Genomic DNA, 12,116 nt, shown 5'->3' on the forward strand with positions numbered 1-12,116 from the left:
AAAGGGGCATATCTATCCCAAACCCTTTAAGAAAGCAGCCACTCATCCCAGTGTTATCAGGCACTGTCAGTAAGAGCTTCCTTGCTTTGTTTATACTTCCAATATACCCCAACTAAAGCAAAAACTGCTTTTGAAGGAAAGGCTTTCATTGCAGAATTTAGTGCAATTTCTTCCTCTTTTTGCATTGTTGTGGTGCAGGAAGCACAAGACAAAGCTCTTGATTTATGGCCAGTATAAATCTGAGAAGGGACCAAGAATGGGCTGCACAGAAACTAATTTGTCTGGGAGCCCCAGAAGAGTTTGCTAAACACTAGAAGATTAGCAGTTCTCACTTACCCTAGAGACAAGAATGTGCCTTCAGCACTGATAAATATTCAGTCTATCAGCTGCTGACTGCTTGCTGTGTTTTCACAGAACTGTTCAGATTATCTCCATAGGGAGGCTGAGAGGGACAGAAGCTCAAGCTGTACAAATTCTGAGATTTCAGCATGCTGCAGGGACTGAGAAAACCACAGGTCCAAGAATTCAGGGAGACTTCTCCCCAAAACAGGGTTATGAAGGGCAGTACAAATGCTGTACTCACACAGAAAACTGCCTGAAGCTATTCATAGGTATCCTTTACCACAAATCTACAGTTCTCATTCTTTCATAGTTACATTCCTATGTTTATAGTGTTTCTATAAACTTATCAATATATCAGCGTTTACCTGGAGATTTTAAGTATAGATGCTGTGTACCTCCACCTCAGAAACAGTATTACAGTTCCAAGCACACCAGAAGCACATTAGCTCTTCAGAAACATTGATTTATTAGCCATTCCTTCACTGAGAACTACATTAACATCCCATTAGAATTCTTTTCCATAATTCCAACTCTCTTCCCATAACACCTGAGGCACCAAGGGCACGACTAGCCATCTACCACCAAGAAATTAAGAGCAAAAAGTTTTGTCGCCTTTTTTATGTGAAACTGTTACTGAAATTCTAGTGTGAGTCAATTCAGATATCTAGAGACATACGCACAGAAAAATAAACCCCAAAATTTAAATTAATGCAAGGAAAAGGTGAAAGGGCAGGGATAATGGGACGGCCATATAATAACTTTCCAGGGCAATATTCTTCCCATTATGTTTGATACACCATGGTAAAAAAAGTCTGGTAACACTAGAGGGGTGTGTTGGTTTTCACAGAAAACATGACTGGTACAGGGTGATCCCCACATTCCTCCTCCTCTCAGGCTTTTTCATCCCCTTTGCATTTCATACCATTTGCTCCCCCAACAGACTGGATAAATTTGGCTGGATGTGCCTCTGAGTACAGCAGTCTCTGTGAAACCCCAGTCTTAGCTCAAAAAGCAGAGAACATTACTACCAGACACTGAAAGACACCCTAACGCAACGCAACGCCACGCCACGCCACGCCACGCCACGCCACCTCCCTGCCCTCACTCTTGTGGCCCTGTGTTCTCATATCACCTGTGGGCCCTTCACCACCTGACCCTACTCCCTAAATCAGCAGAAACCCACCCCCCATGCAGCAGTGCCAACAGCAGGCCAGAGATGAAACATCTTGAACCTCAGGTGGGACAAACTAAGATTTGCTGTGGAGGAGCACACTGCAGCTGCTGACAGACATCCATAGTTAACTCACTCTGTGTTCTGTGTTTGAAAGCAGGAACCAGAAGCTTGTAATGCTGCTCCATCACTTGTCTTCAGCTGTTCATCAAGGTGGAATCTTGTGGATAAAGACTGACATCAGTAAGACAAGTGACTGGGGCTATAATTAATAGAATAACCTTGCTCTGTTTTAGAGGAGTCTGATGACAGCATTTCCTGAGAACTGATCTTTTTTTCTAATGAAAAAATTTACCTTAAGTTTTATGTGCTAACATGTGAAAATTACAGGTGGAGCACATCTTGCAACAATTCTTTTTTATTCCCTCTACAGAGTAAAATTATGCTCCATTTACACAAAGTAAAAATTCATCTCTTGATAGAGAGAATTTTTATGATCATTTATGTATTTTATTTACTGTTATTTATCCCTGGAGAGCCTGAAATCTCATAGTTAAAAGCAGATGAAGATTACTTTGTTAGCTTTTTCCTTACAAGCACATAAATCTCATTACATATAGCAAATATTTGTCTCTAGAGAAAACACATTTTAACCTCCCCTGAAATTATAAAAGCTCCACTAAAGCAAGAAGCTACACAGAGCCAAAATGGCATCTAAGCCTACCCCAGTCCCCTGTGAAGTGACCAATTCTTCTTATGCTGTCCAGGTTTGGTCTGCTGCACCACAGGGCAAGGTGCTGCCTCAGAGCCAAAGACCCTGACCCTGCTCACCCTTTCTAGCCCAGTGTATCAGGCACAGGATCACAGTACCCTGGGAAGAAACCTGCTGGCACCACCTCCAAATCAATCTCCAGCAAGAGCCAGGCAGCAGCTGGTGAGGGAGATGGAGCTGGGCAGGATGGTGACCAGGAGAACCCCCCCACACACTGGAGACAACAAAAGGGGAGCACAGGGAATGAGCTGACATCTAGAAAACATGACCTTTCAAGAAAGGCTGAACATCAGAGAACACAAAAATGATTTTTAAATGCATTGAAGTAGTTATAAAGTTATATCCTGGGAGGACAGAACAAGGAATAACGAACTGATATTGCAGCAAAGAGATCCAGAGGGCAGGGAGACCTGAGGGTAAAGAGTTCTTAGACTAGATTTCCAGAAGGGTTTGGACTCCAGCTCTGAAGGTCTTCGGTACTGGATGGGGCTACTGTCTGTTATGGATGCAGCAGAGAGACCTGATTCTTGACAAACCCATCTGATCCAACCCTATTCCAGTCTCTTATTCCTGTAGCTTTTTATTTTTTCCTTTCTTCAAGACATTTTGACTCCACTCAGTTATCCTTCCCCTAAGTTTTCATGGAGATAATCCACCCTATTTTTCCCTTAATTTTCTGTTGTTAAGCCTACTGAAACAGTCAAAATACAAAAAAAACCAAAAAAACAAACAAACAAAAAAAAAAAAAAAAAAACAAAAAACCAAAAAAAACCAACCCATAAACGGCATTTGAAGTCAGCAAGATCAAAACAAATGTGAAATGTTTATGCCTGGATGTTTTCTGAAGTTTGTGTCATTTAAAAGGGAAAAACAAATCTCACAGAGATACGCAATGCAGGGCATTTTCTGAGGATTGTTTCCCACAAAAGTTGACTGCAGCTACTGCTGAAATTAAGAATTAGCTTTAGCCTTTCCAGAGATGTGCTCTCCTTTTGTGCTTTTGTTGTACTCCTCTACAAGAGACAACACCTGACAGCCTGCAGACACTGCTAATCTCTATTACAGGAAAATCACATCACTGACTCAAGAAAGTCTTTTTGCTGATGGGCAACTTAGATAAAATCTAAAAATTTAGAGCCGCACATTCTTATCTTCCCTAGCTTCATGGATAAATTCACAGCTTTCAGGGAATGTTTTTGACAGAATACAGAACAAACCGGGGAGAAGTGTGAATTCAGATTTCTGCCTGGTCTTTGTTCTCACTGGCCACTAAGGCAGCTCTGTGAGGTTTCTCTGGTCCTAAAGGCACTGACACCGTAACTGTATGCAAGAGAAGGTTGATGCTAAATTGTGGAGACAGACTTGCAGAACTGCTTTTTGTCAAAGGTTTGTGGTGTTCACTAAGGGCAGGAGGCTAAAAATGTGGTGGTTTTGCTTAATTCGTTTGTTTTTCATCCCTTCATTGTTTGCAGCTCTACAAAGAGGCACTGCAGAGACTAAGCACCCATCAATGAAAAACTGTTTAAAATATCTGAGGTAGTCTAAGCTTTATGCTTCTGCTGGTTTGAGGCTTTGCTCTTCAGAGCAGCTGCCAACAGCTTCCCCAGCTCCCTGTTTAAATAAAATCACTTTCCCAGCACTTGCCTGTCAATGAAACTCTGATAACACCAGCAAGTAATTCAGTACTTTAGGAGCTTTTTTCTGGTCAGCATCCATGAAACAGTAACTTTTTGTTATTTTGGCATACACCAAGCCACACATTTCTTACTTTTCATTCAGAACTCACAGGCTGTGTCTTCTAAAGCATTTTCTTCTTATTACAGTCCCTTATGAAACCACAGGGATAAATTCTGTTTGCAGGCAAATGTCCACGGAAGCCAACCCAATCACATAAAATTGCACTGAAGGATGGATTTTGGCACACTGTGAGCAGTCAGTCATGGCAGCTGGAACAATATAGCAGCTAAAACAGACATTTTATTTACCACACAGGCAAATTGTTCCAATTTGATTTACAAATTAAATCAATTTCCAGGCTGGGAGAGGATGTTCTAACAAAAGGAGATGTATGTTCCCAACACAATGATGTAGTCTCCTCTTTCTGCTTTAGTTCTTAGTGTACGTATATTTGAATGGCAGCAGTGGAAAGCAAAGCTGTGATGTATGAAAGAATGATTCCATTGTCTAAAATTTTACAATTGCTACATTCTCATATCAGTTTTCTCTGCCAGTCCAGGGTGCTTGGCTGATAGCCAAGTACCTAGAATATCCAAGTACATAGAACAAAAGGCAACAGGCAGAAACTGATGCACAGGCTGTTCCACATGAATAGGAAAAAGAACTTTTTTACTGTGCAGGTGACCATGCCCTGCAATAGATTGCCCAGAGAGGGTATGAAGTCTTCCTCACTGGAGATATTCAAGAACAATCTGGACACAATCCTGTGCCATGTGCTCTGGGATGAGCAAGGAGGTTGGACACAATGGATGTGTCGTTCCAACCCGATCCATTCTGTGATTCTGCCATAACTGGTGGTCTGCAGAATCTCATTTCTGAATGTATTTTTAGTGGGTCGTCCAACACTGCATCTATCATGACCTGTTCCCAACCATCTGTAGTTAGTTTTAGTATTTCATGTGCCTTTAGTTAATGCAAGAAAAACTGACAGCAACCAAGAGAAAAATATGTCAAAAGAAAGAAAAAGTAAAAGGTAGTTTTGAAGTTCTCTGCCTACTCTTTTAATTCAATTCAATGTTGTGCATGTGGTAATAAATTAATCAGTTTTCAGTCATTTGTGTGTTGACATTAAGAAATACTATTTAAGGGCTCATTTGATGTGGAACCCAGTTTTTGAATAAAACAATAAGTTAACCAACAGAATCTTCAAAATCTGAAAAATTAGATATTAAAAAGATGTGAGAGGTGTTATTGTGCTTTAGCAATAAGATCTCTCTCAGTAAAGTTAAAAACAAAACCAAGATTGATATTTTGATCCTGCACGTAGGCTGGGAGAAAAGAAGTGAAATAATGTTAGATGAAAAGGGAACTGAAAATATTCAGCCCATTCCAACTGCAGTAAAATGTACCTTCAAGTGCTCTTTTACTGTAGATGATACATTATTGAACTGTAAAATCAAAATATGATAAAGAACATAAATCTTTATAAGAGAATGGATAAACAGTGGAATAACACTACCTCTATTTTGAAAGCTGTGACGTATTAGAAAATGAGCAAGAGAGGAAAAGAAGGAAGGGTAGAGAAGATACCCACTGAGACACTTGTTTGCTCTCAAGATGGCACAACTTCAGCACTTTATAGGCACCTACAAGAGCAGAAGAACCTGAGCATGGAGCAAGTCAGCCTCTGCAGCAATTTCAGGTGCCAGTCAGGAAACATTAGCCCAGGCTGAGCTCTGTGTTGGTGAGACACCTGCACCTGCAGCCACGGGGCAGCTCTACAGAGGGGAGGCTCAGCCATGTCATTGTTCAGCTCGGTCAGGCACAGGAGTCCAGGGCACTGCTGCCACTCTGAGCAGACAGCAGGAACTGCTTAGAGGCACAGGCTCATCAGTACAGCCATAGCCCGGCTGAGCTGGGACTGGCCCATCTGATGCTCCAAAATGAGCCCTGTGATCTCCCAAACCAAAAGTTCAGCTGGCAAAACTTCAGGTACTGACGTGCTGTAGCTGTTTTAATTTACAACATGTTTTCCCTAGTAGCTATAATGCTAAACAATGAGGAGGTGAAAAAGTTCATTTTACGCAGGTTTTTGAAACTCTTTGTAACTAAAAGTGAAATTTCAGCATCTTTGGGAATTAAATATTATAAACGTGTTTGAATCAAGCAGAACATTTAATTCCTGTAAATCACAAATGACAAGCAAATAGAGCTTGCGTGAAGTATGGCTTGCATATCTTTTACTGGAACACAGGTTTCTACCTCCCACAAGACTGAAATGTTTAAGTTACAAAGAACTTTGTATTGTGGCAATATCTGTATAACAGATATTTCTTTCATCAGTTATGTTTATTACATTAGTAAACAGGAGTTACTCTTTAAGGGAAATTCAACTCCAGGATTTTTCTTTCAAAAGCTGTCACAAGAACCAAAGAGACTGACTGTACTTGCTATTTAATTTTTTATTAGATTTGCATTGCTAGAGTCTATGTTTATGAAATTTAATCTACAAGGAAGAGAAAACTTACTTTGTGTGAGACTGTCCAAGTGATTTCCTGCTGGGAACTCACTGTTCCAGCTTTGCTTAAGCAGTGTCTGCAGGAGTCAGCATTTCACTGGGTGTTTTTTCATAAGCAAGAAGTTTAACAGCCAATATTAGTGATGAGAACATCTATCTGATCATCTTAACATTATTAATAGATGCTAGTGGAATTAAATACCATATGGCATTTCACACATGGACATTATATGCCTAAAAAGATGACATAAATTAAGCTCAAAGCAGTATCTCTTTTTTTTTTTTTAACAGTTGAAATTGCTATTTGAAACACAAGGATTATTCAAATTTATTATTTGGATAGTATGTTTTAGCTGGCTAAACCACTTGGAAAGAAAGACATCCAGAACATCTTGCACACAGAGTTTCCACAAAACCTTTACTTCCCTAATTTCAAAATTATTTGTTGAAGCACCTAAAACAAGCAGTCCGAAAGTGTTTCTTGGTGGCTGGAGAAAGCCCAAGACTCTGGAATCTGAATGCCAGGTGATTTGCACTTCAGAGTGGGAAAACTTAAATGGGTGACTAAAATATAGATTCTTTCTCCTGACCTTTTATTACAGTTAAGGAAAGACAGAAACACTTCAACAAGTGGAGCATTTCCTGGGATGTTCAACAGGAACACCTGTGTTCTTTTCCAAAGAGGAACACATGTTATTCAAGTACTCACATGAGTATCAGATATAATGCTATCAGATCAGGGCTAGTGACATTCCTCCCTTCGAAAAGAGGGACAAGTGACTTTTTTAAATACCTGTGAGCACAGACATGTCTCTGTAAAACCACTTTCCTCAGGAATTCAGTCACTGCCTGTATTTCAAAACCCAGAAATGCTCAAAGTAAAATATTCCTTCAAAACCACTTTTCAAAGACTTCCCTATTACAGAAGCAGCATGCTTCTGTAAAGGCATGGACCTTTTTATCTCTCCTACAACTGTCTCTTCCTCATGAAGATCTTAAACCCCAGATACAAAGATATAAAACATGTCCAAATCATCATGATTGATAAAGCCAGAGTTTCTTGTGGAAGGAAGGGAGGATATAAACCTGTGCAGCAGCATCTCCACTATCACTGAAACCTCCTTTCCCACAGATGATCATAAAAAGTTTCTTCCAATAAGGAAGGACTTGGAGTGTGATTGTAATATTTCTTACAGAGAAGGAAGGTGTGACCTCATGTGTTGAGCAAAGCCTGAGACCTCCAAACACTTCTTGCATTTAGATGCAAAATCTCAGTTCCACTGAAATCACAGTCTAAATAATTCATCAAAACCTGAAAAGTAACATCATGTTAAATGTTAAAAGGCTGATGTATCTGGGAGTAAATGCAGGTAATTTTATTCCACTTATCATAGGGCAATAGGGAGCTCAGAGACTTTGCAGAAATGACAAGCCAGCCAGTAGATCTGTTCCTGAGCCAACTGCTGTGCAGTGCCCATGGCCTGGATCTGGATGAGAACACTGCAGCAGCCCAGAGTGCTGGAGTGAGGAGGCAGTACTGTCATTTGCTAGGAACTTCTGCTAGCAGAACAGCAGTGCTGAAAATAATTTTTGTAGTAATAATGTCTCTGTTGCCTTCATCATCTCTCAAAAGACTTAGCCTTGATGGAACTCACTGACAACATGGTGTCTCAAAAAATTGCCAATAACTTTGTATGACACTACTGTCACAGCAGTTAAAAGTCAGAGGGTGTCAAACGGATTAAACTGTTGTCTTAAATGCTTAATTACTCTTTTAAGTGGAGCAACTTATCTTCCCTGCCAGTTGTGCATTATGAAAATGCACACAAATAAGTCTGAAAACCACCAAACACTGACCTTTTTTAAAAGGTCAATTTTGTAGCAGGAGAACACAAGTAAATACACAGGGGGGGGAGGGGAAAGGGAGGTGTTGTACAGTGGAAATGAGTAATTAGGCTGTTCTCATGATGAAAATACTGTTTCAAAATAAAAAATAGCTCTTTGGTGATATAATCACATATAAATGTTTGATAGAGGTGAAACTGAAATACCATCTCTTGTTCTAGATTGCTCACTACTAAGCCTCTGCCTCCAATGTCACATAGTCAATAACTTTGAGATTTCTAGAATGGAAAAATCAGTTTAAGTAATTCAGACTGCAGTTAATCAGTCAGTTGCAATGGCCTTGTGAACACTTCAAGTTACAGTGTTTGATTTTGCAATCTGGTCCTGAGACACACTGCTGTCTACTGGAACTATTTGTCCCGGTATCATTAACACTGGAAGGAGACAACAGCTTTTATCTGATTAGATTCTTTTTTTCTAAGTACTTTTGCCTCCCATGTTAGCATTATTTTTTCCCCTTTTCAGGGCTATCCTAAAACCCAAATCATAATAAGTAATATGGGATAGATGTAGCACACACCTTTCACAGTGGAATAAAACATTGATGCATCCTCTTACAGTATTCAAACCAAACTTCTAAAACCTATTTCTCACAAAGTTCAAACAGTGTTATATTGCAATTGTTACATGTGGAACAGGTTAAAACCCCCCTGAGCATAGCTAATTTCAAAGGCATTACTTCTATAAATTCCTTGGTTTAGTACTTGTGTAGCAGCTGCCTGTCTCTCCTGGGAGCATGAGTCTATGATCCCTCTCGAGATCAGACTAACTTCCACATTGGAATCCATATGTAGAAGTGTCTGGTTAACACCAAGCAGTTAAACCTAATGAGGTATTTAAATACAAACATGCAATTTCTCTTTTTTTTCACCAATCCTTTTTCCCCAGAACACAAACGTCGACATCCCAAGTCTACAAGCAAAGAAAAGCTAATTTATACAGTAACAAATACTGTGATTCTCTCTTCTTCAGAACATAGAAGTATTCTATTGCCAACTGCTTTTAAGGCTCCTGTCAAACACTCTCAAGTAACGCGTTCATGTCAGCTTACTTCCATGCTTCTATCCTTTAAGAAATTGAATCTGTACGAGATTGCATGGGGACATGCTGCCAGCCAAGAACCTTTCAACAGGCTCATCTGACTACAGCCAGCGTTAAAGGTCGCTGAGGGCAGGATTAGTGTTTGGTTTTTTGCACAGAGCCTGTGCAATCATTTTTGGTGTTGCTCTGAGGCAGAGCAGAAATACTGTTTAAGGGATATTGACCAAACCCCGCTGCTGCCAGGGCTCTGTGCCCATTGCAGTGTGCGTGGGCAGGTGGGAGCGGGGAACAAAGATCTGGAGGCCTAGGACTTGGGCAAGAGAATACAGTCCTGCAAGGCCCCGCTCCGAATCTTTCTTTGCAAAGCTCGGCTGAACGGGATCAGAGGCGGGTTAGCTCCGAGCAAAGCGAACCCTGCGGTCCCTCCCGGCTGAGTGCCCGTGCCGCGGCCGGCGGGGTCCCGGCGCCACCTCCCGCGGGCTGCGCTCTTGGCGGGGCTCGCCAGGGAACCGGCCTTGCACAGAGCCTGTGGCCACGTCTGCTTAAAGCAGTTTTAGTTTTCCTCTCTCACAGCACGAATCAGGTTTCAACCACGTTCAAATACTTGCATTATCTACGGAAACACCCCAAAAATATTCTGCTCCCTTTTTCACTTTAACTCCAGGAAGTCACCCCCCTTTTCATCAGCTGTCTGATCAAATGGTGCCACTGTTCCTCCTTGTTTTCTTTCCCCAAAGATAAAGGCTTGACCTCTATGAAACAGTGTCCTCATATGTTCCTTCCAGAAGCCTTCAGTTTGTCTGTAACTGGAATGCCATAAGGACGAAAAAAATTCACCCCAAAGGAGCTGAAGTTGAGGCAAGCAACTTTTTCAATATCTTAAAAGAATTTAAGGATATCCAAAGTATCAATGTGTACTCATTTCGTTCCACTCAAAGTCAAGGTAGATAGGCTGTGTGAAAAAAAATAATTTAAATCATTCCACACAGGCATTGCTCTTACTGCACAATGAGTAAGTTATGAACACTTCCAAAGACACGGTTCCCTAGTAAACAAAAAAGAAGTTTCACACACAAGCTTTCTTGAACTGCTCAATTTTAATAGAGTCAGAACAATTCTATACAACTATATACAGATTTTGAAGCATGACTAAGTATCTATTACTTCCTACATATAATGAGCAAGAATAATACAGTGGGAATAGGTCCTAGCTAAGAAATATAAACACATTTTTGCAAGGTTATTTTGCTATTCTTGATCGCAGCCGTCGCTTGATGATTAGATGATCACTTTCTTTCTTTTTTTGTTCTACAAGGATCTGAAAAAGATGCATTAAAATATGGTTATTCAGCATTTCTTCAAAGATAAATGACATTCACTTTTTAGACCTGTGTGCCCAACACCATATTTTTTCCCAGAATCTGTTTCCAGAGTTTTACCTGAGTCACTCTGGTGAAATTGACCTGTTCACTGAGAGGGTGGACAGTCAGTGGAACAGGCTGGCCTGGGAAGTGGTGGAAAACATCATCCCTGTAAGTGTTCAAATAATGTGTGCATGTGGCCCTTGGGGATATGGTTTGCTGGTGTTAATCCAGTGGTGCTGGGTAAACAGTTGGGCTCAATGGTTTGGGAGATCTTTTCCAACCTTAATAATTCTATGATTCTGTTATGTCTTTTGTCAGAGCTCTCCAGGATGGAGAGACCATCTTAGTGCATCATAACAAGCAACAAATTCCATAAACATACAAAATCCCTTTTTTGCTGGAACAAATAACAAAGTCCAAAGAAAAAGATTATCTGAATGCAGCTCTTACTTCTAGTCTCTAATATTCATTTTCTGATACTGGAAGTGTTAAGGAAACACTTTTAGCTTAAATTTCTCTAGCTTTCTCTGACTTCCCCACAATCCAGTCTTTCACCGCTTTTTTCACTTCCAAACTTCTTGCCTCATTTTGCTAAGCATTTCTGCCATTTTCTTCTTCCTCTTATGGACAGCATTTTGGGTTCTGCTGCAATTCAACAGGCTACCTTGTATGGGCAAATGCTTACCATAGCATAGGGAAGAAAGGACTGAACAGAATAAAGAGATGTACTTCCAACAGAGCAGAAGAATGCTCAGCACTACAGTTAACTGTCTAAAGCATGAAGTTGGATTTCAGAAGCAATACCTCAAACCCCAGCCTGTAAGACTCTTAAGACTGGTTTAGACAGAGCCACACAATTTAAACACATCCAGAACACTATTTAGACTGTGCTTTGAAAAGCATGGATGTATCCACATGCTATTATGCCCAAATATTAGCTGGGCATAAATGGAATTGAAAAATACCTTTGGTGCTCACGTGTAAAGTTAATTGTACATGCAGACCTTTATCGTTAGTGTTTCAACCATGTCATTCCAAATCCATGGATCCCTTACTGGTCTCTGTTTCTATTTTCCCTTTATGCTACACTTAAATGAACTGCAACTACTGGAAAAACAAATTAAGACTTCACTGCTGTAGCAGAGAAAAAGTAATCCTCCACACACCACAACTAAGATATCTGTGAATCCAGATGTGAAGGTATCTCTGATTGCTCTATCACCTATACAATCAGTCAGCAGTCAATGAAAGACAGGTGAGAAAACAAAAAAAAATAAGTAAAAGAGCAGAAAGAAAAGACCAAAAGGAATGATTAGGTAGAATAAA

At 40.3% G+C, this 12,116-nt stretch overlaps 1 protein-coding gene across 4 annotated transcripts in view; it reads right to left on the reverse strand.

Annotated features, from left to right (window-relative positions):
• Positions 1-10,506: 10,506 nt before the first annotated feature.
• Positions 10,507-12,116, reverse strand: part of KIF20B (kinesin family member 20B) — a 34,795-nt gene continuing 33,185 nt past the window's right edge. For all 4 annotated transcript variants that reach the window (XM_048311866.1, XM_048311867.1, XM_048311864.1 and 1 more), the window contains one exon: positions 10,507-10,744. In XM_048311866.1, the coding sequence (XP_048167823.1) occupies positions 10,667-10,744 (78 nt within the window). In that variant the 3' untranslated portion in view covers positions 10,507-10,666. The remainder of the gene's footprint in view (positions 10,745-12,116) is intronic.

The sequence above is a fragment of the Corvus hawaiiensis genome, chromosome 8 (genome assembly GCF_020740725.1).
Source record: "Corvus hawaiiensis isolate bCorHaw1 chromosome 8, bCorHaw1.pri.cur, whole genome shotgun sequence".
NCBI lineage: Eukaryota > Metazoa > Chordata > Aves > Passeriformes > Corvidae > Corvus > Corvus hawaiiensis.